This window comes from Sciurus carolinensis, chromosome 18, assembly GCF_902686445.1.
Source record: "Sciurus carolinensis chromosome 18, mSciCar1.2, whole genome shotgun sequence".
Lineage (NCBI taxonomy): Eukaryota > Metazoa > Chordata > Mammalia > Rodentia > Sciuridae > Sciurus > Sciurus carolinensis.
Window position 1 is genome coordinate 25,939,751 of NC_062230.1, and position 14,649 is coordinate 25,954,399.

The following is a 14,649-nucleotide window of genomic DNA, read 5'->3' on the forward strand; positions in this document are numbered from 1 at the left end:
AATAAGCAAGGATCTATATTGAGAGGAGGAAGATAGAGATGAAAGAAAAGCCATATATAAGTCATATAAAAAATCAGTCAAAAGCTTTGCAAAAGACATGTAGGAATCAAACAATATGCTCTATTCTATGAAGAATCATTTTTACTGTTTGGGAAAAATTTTGTTGAATTGCAAATATTTGCATGAAGTGTTCTGTAAGACTAATGATTAAGGAGAAATGGAGCCAGAGAATGTGTTCAGTTCAGTAAACATGCTAACCAAAGCAGTGAAAAGATAGCCTCCAATCAAGTTTCTTTTCTAATCACAAAATCAGATATACAGGGGAGGTGAGAATGGGCATCCATGCTTTATTTTCAAGATTTTATTGAGATAAGACGATTCGGTTACTTTATTTCTTCTTGGGTTTCTGTAGTTGTGCCTTTCTAGGAAGGATTTCATTGCATCAAAAGTGTCAAACTTTAAAGAGTGGCTTTTATTAGCTGTATCTCCTCTTTTGTTTGGCTATTGGTAAGATGTGTCCTTTTTTTCTCCTCTTTTATTTGGCTATTGGTAAGATGTGTCCTTTTTTTCATTTCATGATTACTCTGGCAGAGGTTTATCAATTCTAATGACCTTTCAATGTTTTAGCCTTTGTGCTCACCGAGTTTTCTGTTTGTTTGTAGTTTTCTTTATTTCTTGTTTATTTACTTGCTCTGAGTATATTTTGCTCTTTTCTCCAAAGTTTATTGGGGGGGGGAACTTCAATTATTAGAGAACTTTATTTCTAACATAAGCATTTAATGCTATAAATTTCCATTAAAACACTGCTCTTTTGTATATCTTACATATTTTGATGTTTTCATTTTATTTTAGTTTGGAAAATTTTTAAATGTCCCCTGTGACTTTTTCTTCTCCAGTGCTGGGGACTGAACCCAAGGCCTTGGCCATGCTAGGTAAGTGCACTACCACTGTGCTTCATTCCCAGGGTTATAGAGAAGTGTGTTACTTAATTGCCCAGTGTTTGAAGATATTTCTGCTATTGATTTTAGTTTAATAATGACTAGAAAAAATACTATGCATTATTTCAATTCTCTCATCAATGATTTCTTTTGGTGAATATTGATGTGCACTGCTTTTTGGGAGATGTGTCCCATGTCTATTAAATCTAGTAGGCTGATGCTATTTTACTGATTTTCCTGTCTCTGTGTTCTATGGATTACGGAGAAAATAGTTATCAACTCCTCCCTGAGGTGGCATATTTGTATATGCATATATGCATACAACATAATTTTGTTACATTTGTTCCATGTTTCCTCCCCTTTCTCATCCTTCCTCCCTCTCTTGATCTCCTTCTATTTCACTGATATTCCCTATATCTTTATGATATCCATTCCCCTTCCCCACCGCCTACTTTCCCTTATTTTGCTACAACTTCCATGTGTGAGAGAAGCCATTCAACTCTTGGCTTTCTGAGTCTGGCTTATTTCACTTCACATGATATTCTTCAGTTCCACTTCATTAACTGGCAAATAGCATTATTTCATTCTTTTTAAAATTTTATTTGTTCTTATTAGTTATGCAAGACAGTAGAATGTATTTTGATATTATACATTTATGGAGTATAACTTCTCATTCTTCTGATTGTACATGTTGAATTACATTGATCATGTAATCATATATGCACATCTGATTCATTCTACTATCTTTTCTATTCCCATTCCCCCTCCCTTTCCTTAATTCCCCTTTGTCTAATCCAAAATACTTCTATTCTTCCTTACCCCCCTTTTTGTGAGTTAGCATCCACATTATCAGAGAGAACATTCAGTCTTTGTTTTTTGGGGGTTGTCTTATTTCACTTAGCATAATATTCTCCAGCTCCATCCATTTACTGGCAAATGTCATAATTTCACTCTTCTTTATGGCTCAGTAACATTCCATGGTGTATATATACCACATTTTCTTTATCCATTCATCTTTTTAAGGGCACCTAGGTTGGTTTCATAGTTTAGCTATTGTGAATTGGGATAACTGGGTCAAATGGTGGTTCCATTCCAAGTTTTCGGAGGAATTTCCATACTGCTTTCCAGAGTGGTTGCACCAATTTGTAGTCCCATCAGCAATGTATGAATGTACCTTTTCCCCCACATCCTTGACAACATTTATTGTTACTTGTAGTTTTTTTTTTTTTTGTACTGGGGATTGAACCTAGGGGTGCTTAACCACTGAGCCGTATCCTCAGCCCTTTTTTTGTTTTATTTAGAGACAGCGTCTCACCAAGTTGCTTAGGGCCTTGCTAAGTTGCTGAGGCTAGCCTTGAACTTGTGAATCTCCTGCTTCAGCCTCCCAAACTACTGGGATTATAGGCATATGCTACTGTGTCTTGTATTATTAATAATTGCCATTTGGACTGGATTGTGATGAAATCTCAGTGTGATTTTAATTTGCATTTCTCTAACTGCTACAGATGATCATCTTCAATAAATTTGTTGACCATTCATATTTCTTCTTCTGTGGAGTGCTTGTTAAGTTCCTTTGCCCACTTATTAACTAGGTTATTTGTTTTTTTGGTGGAGTTCTTTATATATCCTGGAGATTAATGCTCTATCTGAGGTGTAAGTGCCGAAGATTTTCTCCCCTTCTGGTTGTTTTCTTTGCTGTGAAGAAGCTTCTTAGTTTGATTCCATTCCATTTGTTGATTCTCAATTTTACTCCTGTACTTCAGGAATCTTGTTAAGGAAGTCAGTTCCTCAGCCCACATGATGTAGATTTGGGTCTACTTATTCTTCTATTAGGCACAGGGTCTCTGGTCCTAAGTCCTTGATCCACTTAGAGCTGAGTTTTGTGCAGGGTGAGAGGTGTTTAATTTCATTTTGCTACATATGGATTTAGAGTTTTCCCAGTCTCATTTACATTATTTCATTCTTTATGATGGAGTAAAATTCCATTATGTATATATGCCATGTTTTCTTTATCCACTCATGTATTGACAGGCATCTGGGTTGATTCCATTACTTGGCTACTGTGAACTGTGCTGCTAAAAACAATGAAGTGGTTGTACCACTATAGTATGCTGATTTTAGTTCTTTTGGCTAAATACTAATGAGTGGGATAGCTGGGTCATATGGTGTTACATTTCTAGTTTGAGGAATCTCCATTCTGCTTTCCAGAGCAGTTATGCTAATTTGTAGTCACACCAACAATGTATGAGAGTACCTTTTTCCTCACATTCTCATTAGCATTTATTTGTGTTCCTGATAATTGCCATTTGGACTATGGTGAGACGAAATCTTAATATAGTTTTGATTTGCATTTCCCTAATTGCTAGAGATGAACAATTTTTCACGTATTTGTTGGTCATCTGTATTTCCTCTTTTGACAAGTTTATGTTTAGTTCTTTTCCTTATTTATAGTTTGGGTTGTTTTTTGAGTTCTTTATATATTAATCCCTTGTCAGAGAAGCAGCTGGCAAAGAGTTGGGAGAGTTAATTCTTAACAGAGAGTAGTAGGCTACTTTGGTAGGCTCAGAGTGTTAGGAGAATTTGGGTCTTCAGATCAACTTGGATATTCCCAACCCATGTATCAGGTTCCATTCTTTTTTCAACAACAGCTATAATCTGGCACAGCAGACCTGCCTTGGTTGAGAGCTGGACTTTCTTGGAGTTTACCCAATCTGAAAGTTAGGCTTTGATCCTCTTACAGAATTTTTCTCTGCCTTTCCACTTCAGGAAATGAGAGTCTCATTATATAATACCAAGCAGGTCCTTTCTTTTTCACACTTGATGTTCAATATGATTCCATGGGAACCAACTCTTGTAGAAAAGAGGGAAAGGAATCAGGAATCAGGAATCATTTGATGCAGGCCAAATGGCACCCTCAGTAGATGCCACAGCAGCTCTGAATTAATCCAGGTGGCACAAAGATGATCTAATATTTTATACTTGCATCAGTAAGTAGATGTGTACTATTGAAGAAGAGGTGTCACCTTGAGGCTCTCTGCAGCTGAAGTCTTCCACGAAAAGTATGATGGCCAAAAACAGATCAAAGTTAGTAATCTGTGAAGCTGGGCAGCAACTCATTCATTGAAGGGGAATCTGGACAGTGCATTACAATAAACATTATGGGGGAGTGTATTCAAGTCCTTTACTTTCTCAGACATATCTAGCTGCCACCAGTGAAAATGTTTGCACCTAGGATAAAGTGCCAAGTACTCATTTTGAAACAAGTAAAAAATCTGTACAGAGATTTTAATTAAAGATTAGATTGGCAATAGGGCATGTAAAAGGTAATAAAGACAAGTCCCAGATTATTCTGTTAAACAAATGTATAGATGATGGTGTTATTTACTGAGAGAGGGAATAATGAATGTATTTGGGCAATGGAGGAAGTGAAAATGAAGATGTTAATGAGTAATAACAATGCTCCCACTGAAACCAAAAATTTTTGAGTGTTTTTTATGTGCTGTTTACTGTGCATTTCACCAATATTTCAACTTTATCATTAAATGAAGTAAAGTCTATTATTATCTCATTTATAATGAAAATATTTGGACAAATGATGGGCTAAAGGGGCTGGGGAGATAGCTCAGTCAGTAGAGTGCTTTCCTTGTAAGCACAAGGCCCTGGGTTCGATTCCCAGCACCACAAAAAAAAAGATGGGCTAAAGTTTCTAAAATTTGATGAAAAATATCACTTTATACATCTAAGAATTTAAATGAATTCCAAATTTACACAAAAGATGCATATTAGTCAAAGTCAAAGAAAAATTTGAAAGTGCTTAGAGAAAAATGACTCATCACAGACAAGGGTACCATGAAGTTGGCTTTCCATAGTGTAGAAACAATGAGTCTTAAAGTCAGTGGTACTGAAAGGAAGATTTTTCAACCAAGAATTCTATATCCAATATTTTTCATTTTTTATGGTTCAAGAACTATTATTTCCTCATTTTGAAATGTAAGGAAAACAGATTAGAGTTTTTGCTTAAAGAGCCTAAGAAATTCAGTTTACTTGGGGTTTAGGATTCCAATGCTAACCAGACTAGTTCATCAGAATACTACATAAAAATTGAGGCCTTGGCCTAAATATTTCTTCTCTCTCTCTCTCTCTCTCTCTCTCTCTCTCTCTCTCTCTCACACACACACACACACACACACACACACACACCATACAGAATATTCCTCAGTCTGGCCCTGTTCTCTTGGAATACAGGAGCAATGAGAAGTACAAGAATTCAGAAGCCAAATATTCTCATAATATTGTCATGCAATCTCTCTGCATACTCATTATACTCCTTTTTTTCATACTGGAAGTGTAACTTGGCCCAGGGATGATTATTCAATTTAAGAAAACTTAGTGGAGGAAAAAGTCTAGAGATAACACTCCCTTGTTCAGTCCCAGGTATCAGTAAAACCCCTTCCTCTTTTGTGTTGAACAAAAATTTAAAACTTCTTTTTGTTGGCATTTTTCGAACCACATGTCTTGTGACTAGAGAAGTAAAACCTGTACTGGACTTGTTGTAACATTAGATAGAACAGGACTTTTGGACAGTTTCGTAGTTTAGGTAACAACAACACATAATAGGCAACTAAACTCTGAGTAAAAGCTATCATATTATTCAGAATTCCAGGTGGTAGAAGAGGTCATTATGCCTTTAAGATATTTAGAAGTTTATGGACAAGACCCAGAACCATCATGGAACAGCATCCAAAATTGGGACAAATGAGAATTTATAAAGAGACACATGTATTGAAAAGCAATTGTTTGCCTCCTCCAGAGATGTTCAAGAATATAGCAATAAATATTCAATAACTGAATGAATGGATCACTAGCATGATTTGGCAAATCCTAGTCAAAATTCTGAGGTTATGTAAAATTAAGAGTAATACCTCAAATAATAATTATTAATTAGACTGGTGGAAGTCATGCAGGCCAACAACCTTACACAGTTTTAAATAAGTCAATTCCATAGTTGCAACCACATACATATAAAAGACAGAGCATGAGTAAAACAATGATTTCTATCATAGTTAATTTATGACAAATAGCTTATTTCCTTGAAGGTAAAGGATTCAGATTAGTAATTTAAAACTCAAACTAAGATAAGAGGCTTATAATTCTAATGAATTCCACCCAGATAATTAAGTAATTGAGGTAGGCATATATAATTTCATAACATTTTGGCCTAAAGTTGAACTTTGTGTGTGTGTATGTTGTATTTAAAGTTCATGTTAGTTACTCACCGTCTTGACTTTTGTTAATAAATTGAAGAAATTAAAAATAATGTTATGAAAAACAAAGTTTTTCAGGCTCCAGAATGCAGTCTCCAGAGAAAAAAGCAAGAGGAGGAAAATCAAACCCATGGCAGCCAGTGTAACCAGAAACTTTGCAATCCCGTGTTCTCCAAAACTATAGATATTGTTCTGAGTTACTGAGGATGATAAAAAAGATAGCCTTAATTTAAAAACTAATACAAAGAATAAAATGATGCCAAACAGTAAGAAATATATGATGAAAATAATTTTTAGGTTAGACAAAATAAAGTATAAAATACAGAAAATAAGTAATTATTTTGACATCTTGTTTAATCCTCCTTGACATTTATGGTTTTTATAAAATTTCTTTGGTCATTTATTTTCCCTCTAGTTGTTTTTTTCTTTTTTCTTTTTTTTTTTTTTTTTTTTTTTTTTTTTTTTTTTACCAGTTTTTGATAGAGGACAATCTTACTACACATTCAAGAAATTTCAAAGGCTGGGCCTTTGAACAGAATGCTTACTAAATGAAGCATACAAAATAATGATATTTACAGTATAAATAAAACCATGCAGAATATCCTTAAAGACTTTCAAAAAGAAAATTTTAAACAAAACTGACTAAGTAAAAGTTTTAACATATAGTATAAAATGTAGGTGGGCTATGGTTGGTTGATTTTGACCTTACTATAGAGCAAGTTAGCTAAAGTAAACAGCTGAATTCTGGATATGAGAGTAGGAGGAATTTCTAAGATGTGAAGATAATTATTCTATTTTTATAAGAATTACATTTTCTGATTGATTTGTACCAGTACATAGAAATGTGTTTTAATAAAACATAACAAAATTAACCTGTGTATATTGGGTGCATTCACAATGCTGTGCAACCATCACTACTGTATTGATCTAGAATATTTTCATCATTCCAAGAGAAAAGCTAGAGCCACTAAATAATCATCATTATCCTCTTTCCCTAACCTACTGGCAACTGTTGCTCTACAGCTATGCCTATTTTGAGGTATTTTATATAAATGGAATCATATGATATATGCCTTATAGTGTTTTGTTTCATTCTTTCAGCTTAATGTTTTCAAGGCTTATCCATGTTGTACTGTGTATCAGTAATGCTCCCCCCTCTTCATTGATGCATTATAATTATACAAAAGTGGGATGCATTGTGACATATTCATAAATGTACATAGTTTTCCCAGTATCTCCCCATTCACTCCTCTCCTCCCTCCCTCTGATTCGTCTCCTCTACTCTACTGGTATCCCTCCTACTTTGATGAGACCCTTTCTAATTTTCTCTCTAGCGTCCTATACAATCCTCGTGGTTTTACTTGTTTGTGTGTGTGTGTGTGTGTGTTAGTGTGTGTGTTAGTGGGGATTGAATTCAGGGGTGCTTTACCACTGAGCTACATCCTCATAGGATCTTGCTAAGTTGTTGAGGCTGGTTTTGAACTTGCAATTCCTATGCCTCAGACTCCCAAATTTCTGGGATTACTAGTATGTACCACAACACCTGACTTACAACCTTTGGCTTTGAGACTCGTTTATTTCACTTTAACATGCTTTCCAGTTCTATCCATTTTCCTGCAAAAGATTCAGTAGTGAGAGAGGCATGTTAAAGTCATCCAGTATCATTGTGCTGTGCTCTACTTGATTCTTGAAATTGAGAGGGGTTTGTTTCATAGGTATTTCATTGTTTGGGGTATAAATATTTACTATTGTTATATCTTGCTGATGTATAATTCCCTTAAGCAATATTAAATGTCCTTCTTTGTCCCTTCTGTTTTTTTTCAAATCTTTTAAAAAAATCTACTTATATTAAGCAATTAGCATCTCCTCACTCCTCTACCTCTTCACGTTTTATTTTCCACTTTCTTCCACATTGCATGATTGATTTTTTTCAAGGTTAATTTATAATTGTTCATATTCCACATAGTAATTTTCTGGTACGTATGTGGCATATGTATGAAATATTTCCTGCCAGATTGAACTTCTTTGCTTTCTTTGTCTTTCAACAAATAAAGATTTTAATTTTAATGTAATCAAATTTATGTATATTTTTTCATGAGTTAGTGTTTTTTGTATTTAAGAAATATTTTCAACCCTGGGGTTAGAATATTATTCTAATGTATTTTCTTCTCAAAAATTTTAAAACTTTATTCTCTCTACCTCCTTTATTAGCAGTTGGACTTTTAAAAAAGTGTTTGGTAGTGTGTGGGTCCACTGTTTTTTTTTATAGTAATCTTATTTACACTTTTTGAATAGTTTAGTCTTTACCCAGTGACATACAATATTATCTCCTTTATACATCAAACTTCTGCATAGATTTTGGCATGTTTCTGGGTTCTGTCCTATCTTGTTGTCCATTTATTTCTCATAAGTGTTGACATTTATAAATCTTTACATTTTCAAATCTTAAAGAATTGAACCAATACTTGAGAAAGCATATAGCTAGAAAACATTTAAGTCCAAAGACAGTAGAGTGAAACAGACATTATTACCTCATGTACTGATGTGATCCTACAATATGTATAATCAGGAAAAATGAGAAATAACACTCCATTTATGTATGATCTATCAAGATGTATAAATGCATTCTACTGTCATACAACTAATTAGAACAAATTAAAAATTAGTAAAAAAGAAAAAAAATTAAGTCCAGTTTTTTAAAGGTAAGTTCTGTTAAACATTTAGCAAAGGGATATTTTATATGAAATATTTCACTAAATAAAAAATGAGGGAACACTCCACAATGCATTTTCTTTTGCTCATATGAACTTAGTATACAGTGGACACTATGAGAAAGGGAGATACCAGCAGAATCCTTCTCATAAACGTGTATGAAAACATCTCATATAAAAATACTTACAAATGGAATAGATAGGTACATAGACAACTAAGTTTATTCCAGGAATGCAGAAATTTATCATTCAATATTTTAAAATATTAATGTAATTTTACCACATTGTTACATTAGTGGCAAAATCACATAATCATCTCTTTGTAGTTACAGAAAGTACAGGTTGAGCATCCCTGTACTTTGCACAAAAGTTAAAAATCACAAATCCAAAGCGTTATGAATGCCAATGTGATGTGACAAGTGGTAAACCACATATCTTACAGCATGTGAAGGACTATAGTCAAAACACAGGTACAAAAATTACCTTCAGGGTATATTCATGAGGTTTATATGAAACATAAATGAATTCTGTGGTTAGACCTGGGCTCTATCCCCAAGGATATCATTACATATATGCCAATATTCCAAAATCTGAAAAAATTCAAAATCTGAAACACTTTTGGTCTTAAGCATTTCAGATAAGGGATACCCAATCTGTATTTAAATAAAAAACAAAACTAAAAACTACACATAGCAATTCTTCATACACTTAAGGAAAACTACAAAAAACAATAAACACCACAATGAATGGTGGATTAGTAATTTACGAAGCCAATAAGTTATAGTCAAGATTTAAATTCAGGACATGTGACTCAAAGTCATGTTTTTATTATACTGACTTTCCATAAAAACAAATATTAAAACAGAATGAGATAGCCATATTTATAACCACAAGGAATGCCTTAATAAGTTCCTTCTATATAGTTCTTAACTGCAAATACCATGATTATAATCAATAAGACTAAATACAGGAAAGGGAGGAATAAATCAAGAATATCAGAAATTAACAAAATAAAATATGTAAAAGTATTTTAAATTTAAAATATTGAATTGCACATAAACTAGCTTAAAACTGTATTAGATATATTCCTTTGTAAGATTTTATTCTAAAGAGAAAATATTTGAATTAAAATATTAACTGAAGTTTAAAAAGAAAAAAAAGTGCTGAAATTAATACAATGAAAATTTAAAAAGAATTAAAAGGAAGCATAAAACCAAAGGCTGATCCTCAAATACATGGTTGTCTCTTAGAATCTTTGGGGTGGGGGCTAGTACTAGGACCCTGTGGGTAACAAAGCCCAAGGATGCTCAAATTCTTCATACAAAATAGTGTACTATTTGCATGTGACACACACATTCTCCCATATATTTTAAATTGTCTGTAGATTACTTATAGTATCTAATAAAATGCAAATACTATGTAAATATTTATTACTCTGTATTGCTTAGGGAATAATGACAAAAAGTCTATATATGTTTAATAAAAACACATTTTTTTCCTGGCTAACCCAAGGTTGGCTGAGTTCATGTGGAACCCAGGTTAGATGAATCCATGTGGAGGGTCAACTGTACTTAGGTTAAGAGTAAGAAAAAAGGAGAAGGCCCCATTGCCAACATACTATGTTAGGAATGAGAAATACATTAATTAATGAGTAATACATTAATTAGTAAAATCAGAAAAAATGATTTTTTAAAATGAAAAAAATAATTATTCTGTGGTTTGACTGAGGGAAGATATAATCAGTAACTAAAGAGATTACTGCAGTTCTATTAGGATAAACATGACAAGTTTAGATAGCTTTAAAGGCTGAACTCTACCAATGATCAAATAATTTGTTATTTGAACTATTTCTAAGAGTTACCATTCTCAGATTGTCACGTCAGCCCACATAGTTGTTTCTTCCCTAAAATATTTCTGAAATGCTTTAAAAATATACACAAGGAAATGAATCATAAGAATATAGAGAATGATGGTAGGGATATGGTTAGGAACCAGATAACTTGAAATTTCAGTGACTTTCTGGAAGAGGGAAAGATGACTGGGTGGTGCTGTTGAATAAGCCAAAGAAGAGGAAATTGCTACCCTACTGGACAAATCCCTAGAGAAACTATAAACATAAAATTGCCAGTTATCATTGTGTGGAACACTGTTTAGAGTATTTACTATAAGTGTTACACAGTGAACTGAATAAGACTACATTAATCACAGAATTTCTTCATTCATACATATAAACAGAGGATTACCTCTATTCCCAACTTAAAACAGCCATGTAGGTTGTCTTTCTGTTCTTTAAATATGTAAACTCCTTTCCCAATTTGAGGCTTGTTTTGCTCATGCTTTTCCATCAATTCATGTGGAAAACAATATTTCCTCTATCAGTGCCGAAAGTTTATTCCTCCCTAGCTCTTACATTGAATCATTCAATCTAATTCTTTCAGTCATCAGATCCAGTAACGTTCTGCAAAAATTCCTTACTTAATTATTGTCTCTCAAGTAGGTTAAGTTATTCTTTTATTTACCATTTCCTTTGATGTCTTATTGATAACTATAACTGCTGTGTTTGTTTACTAATCTTTAATTTTTTTCACTTGCCACAACTCTGAGAAGATAAACTTCATGAAATGAGGGACCTGTCTTCTTCAAAACTCTATCAGTATAGGAGCATAGCAGTTCAGCAGTAAGAGTCTAAGAAAGAGAGGATAGAAAAGATTGAGGGGAAGTGACAATAAATGAAATTATAGATCTAGTACCAAGAAAGGACAGAAGCCTTTGGGTTGAAATTACAATCAAATACTAAGCAGAATTAAGGTGAAAAATCCATGCCAGGGCAACTCATGGTAAAATTAACTCATGGTAAAATACCAAGGATAACAATTTTCTGAAGACAGGATTTCAAGATGAGTATTATAGGTTACCTGCAAAGGAAATCAAAATCAGATTAACATCAGATTCCTCTTAAGCAATATGATTTAATAGCAGGAAACCAATTAGCTTAATTCAGCAGTAAAAGCATAAAGGATAAATAAAACTCTCAAGATTTTCTTAAAGACCAGAAAAAGTATTTGATCTCATGCATAAAAACAAATCAAACAAACAAAAGAAACATAAAACACAAATAAACAAAAAATTCCAACTATGAACAAACTAGGAATTGAGTGGTACTTCCTAAAATTGATTTATGCAGACCCTATGGCTAAGAGCCATACTTTCTGGTGGAAGACTGGATTGCCTTACTCCTCAGGTTGGGAAGAAGGTGAGAATGTTTGCTCTCAACACTACTGCTGAACAAATGAAGTTCCAGTCAGTGAAAGAAAATGAAAAAAAGAAAAAATAAATAAAAGAAAAATTGATTTTCAAAAATAAGAAGTAAAACTATTCTCAGAAACAACATAATCATCTATATAGAAAATCTTAAGAAATTACAAAACCCTACACGAACTACTTGAATTAAATAAGTTCAGAAGATATAAAACAAAGATACAAAAGGTCATTTGCATTTCTATATGCTATCAATGAACAACAAAAACAGAAAACAATTCCAGAAACCAGCAGAGAAACAACTTAGGAATAAATTTAATAAAACAAATGCAAAACTCATAAACTGAAAACTATAAACAATGCTGAGGGAAATTAAAGAATATCCAAATTATCTCATAATAGTGGTCACTGGAATCTAGGAAAAGAGGCAGGATAGAGGGAGGTTGTAACATAGTAGGGTGACTATAGTTCACAACAACTTACTGTATATTTTATGAAGAACTAAAAGAGAGGAGTTTGAAGGAGGTGATAATTGTTTACGGAGATGGAAATGCTAATTACCCTTCCCTGTTCATTACATATTGTATACATGTATCAAATTATCATACTATGGCCCCCAAATATATACAATTATTATGTATCATCAAAAATAAAAAATAAGGGGCTGGGATTGTGGCTCAGTGGTAGAGCACTTGGCTAGCATGAGTGAGGCACTGGGTTTGATTTTCAGTACCATATTAAAAAAAAAAAGGTCCACTAACAACTAAAAATAAAAATAAAACATATTATTAAAAATATATAAATAAATGGAGAGACTTTATGGATTATAACTGAATATTTTTAAGAGGGAATATCTTCCCAGTTTGATCAGTAGTTATCAATGCAGTCCTATTCCAATTCTATAAGCTTTTTAGTTTAGGGCAGCAAATGACAAGTAGATATTAAAATTTATAGGAAAATTCAAGGGATCTAGAATAGACAAATTTAGAAAAGAAAGAACAAAGATGGAAGACTTTTACTTCCCAATTTCACAACTTGTTACAGTGATAAAGTAATAAAAAATGTTCTAATGGCATAGGATAGTGATATCAAGGGAACAGAATTTATACACAAGAATTAAAATCTTATACAGTTCATTTTTAACAAAGGTGCTAAGGCAATTCAATGTGGAAATATATTCTTTTAAACAAATGGTGCTAGGACAAACTGTTATGATTTAAATGCAGATAAGTATAATTATAAAACTTCAACTTCATGATCTTGGGAGGTAAAATGTGGCAGAGTTTTAGATATGATACATAAAATACTATCCATACCAGAAAAAACTGATAAACTGGAATTCTTCAACATTCCAAACTTTTAGGCTACAAAGGACACCAGGAGACACCATTAACAACTTTAGTCCAAACAAATATCTGCACATTGATGAATAGATAAGTAAAACGTGGTATATTCATATAATGGAAAAATTCAGCAACCAAAAAGAACTAAGATAGGTTGCAACCTAAGTGAATCTCAAAAACATTACGTGAAAGAAGACAGATATGATTTTATTACATGAAATGTCCAGAAACATCACATTTATAGAAGCAGCAAGTATATCAAAATGATTTTATTATATGAAATATCCAGAAATATCTCATTTATAGAAGCATCAAGTATATTACTGGATTCTTGGGTTGAGTGTGATAATAGATTAAACAAACAGAGGGGATTGTTTTTAGGTAGTGAAACTATTCTAACCCTGGCATGTCATGATTGCACAATGTTACATATGTACCAAAAATACTAAATAGTATTAACTGGTTTAACTATGATATAAGGAGTAAGTTGTGTTTAGGGACCTGTGGAGCCTCAGATACTCACATGATTTACTACAATCCAGGTAGATGCTTTTAAATTTCCTGGTACAAAGTTTTTTCAATTCATAATCATCAAAATATCTGCTGATACTCATTGCAAAGTTGTAACTAGGAAGCACCATTAATACATTATTTATGATAGTTCCAAGGGAAAATAGATGGTTCTCTGTAATTAAAAAGATTAGCTTCAATTATAAGAAAGTAATGAACCCCCTCAAAACAACTTTTCCCAAGTGATTAAACCACTTAATCTCAGACAACTGTCAAACCAGCAGATGATCCTTGGCTAATTTTTAGTTGCTAAATTTGTCCACCTTGATAGCCTGTGGTATAGATTTGTCAATTACAGCTTTAAAGACTTTTGGTTAAGTATTGCCCTACGAAGGAACTGAACAAGCACTTCACAGAAGAAGTAAAAATGGTCAAAAAATATGTGAAAAAATGCTCAACATCTCTAGCATTAGAAGTAAAAATTTAAAACTACACTGAGACTTTGTCTCATTCCACTCAGAATGGCAATTACCAGGAATGTAAGTAACAATAAATGTTGGCAAGGATGTGGAGAGAAAGGTACACACATAAATTGTTGGTGGGACTACAAATTGGTGCAACCACT

At 33.0% G+C, this 14,649-nt stretch overlaps 1 protein-coding gene across 1 annotated transcript in view; it reads right to left on the reverse strand.

Annotated features, from left to right (window-relative positions):
- Positions 1-14,649, reverse strand: part of LOC124969945 (phospholipid-transporting ATPase ABCA3-like) — a 161,687-nt gene that overhangs the window by 27,345 nt on the left and 119,693 nt on the right. The window contains 2 exon segments of the mRNA XM_047532948.1: positions 6,215-6,402; positions 14,038-14,172. Coding sequence (XP_047388904.1) covers positions 6,215-6,402; positions 14,038-14,172 — 323 coding nt within the window.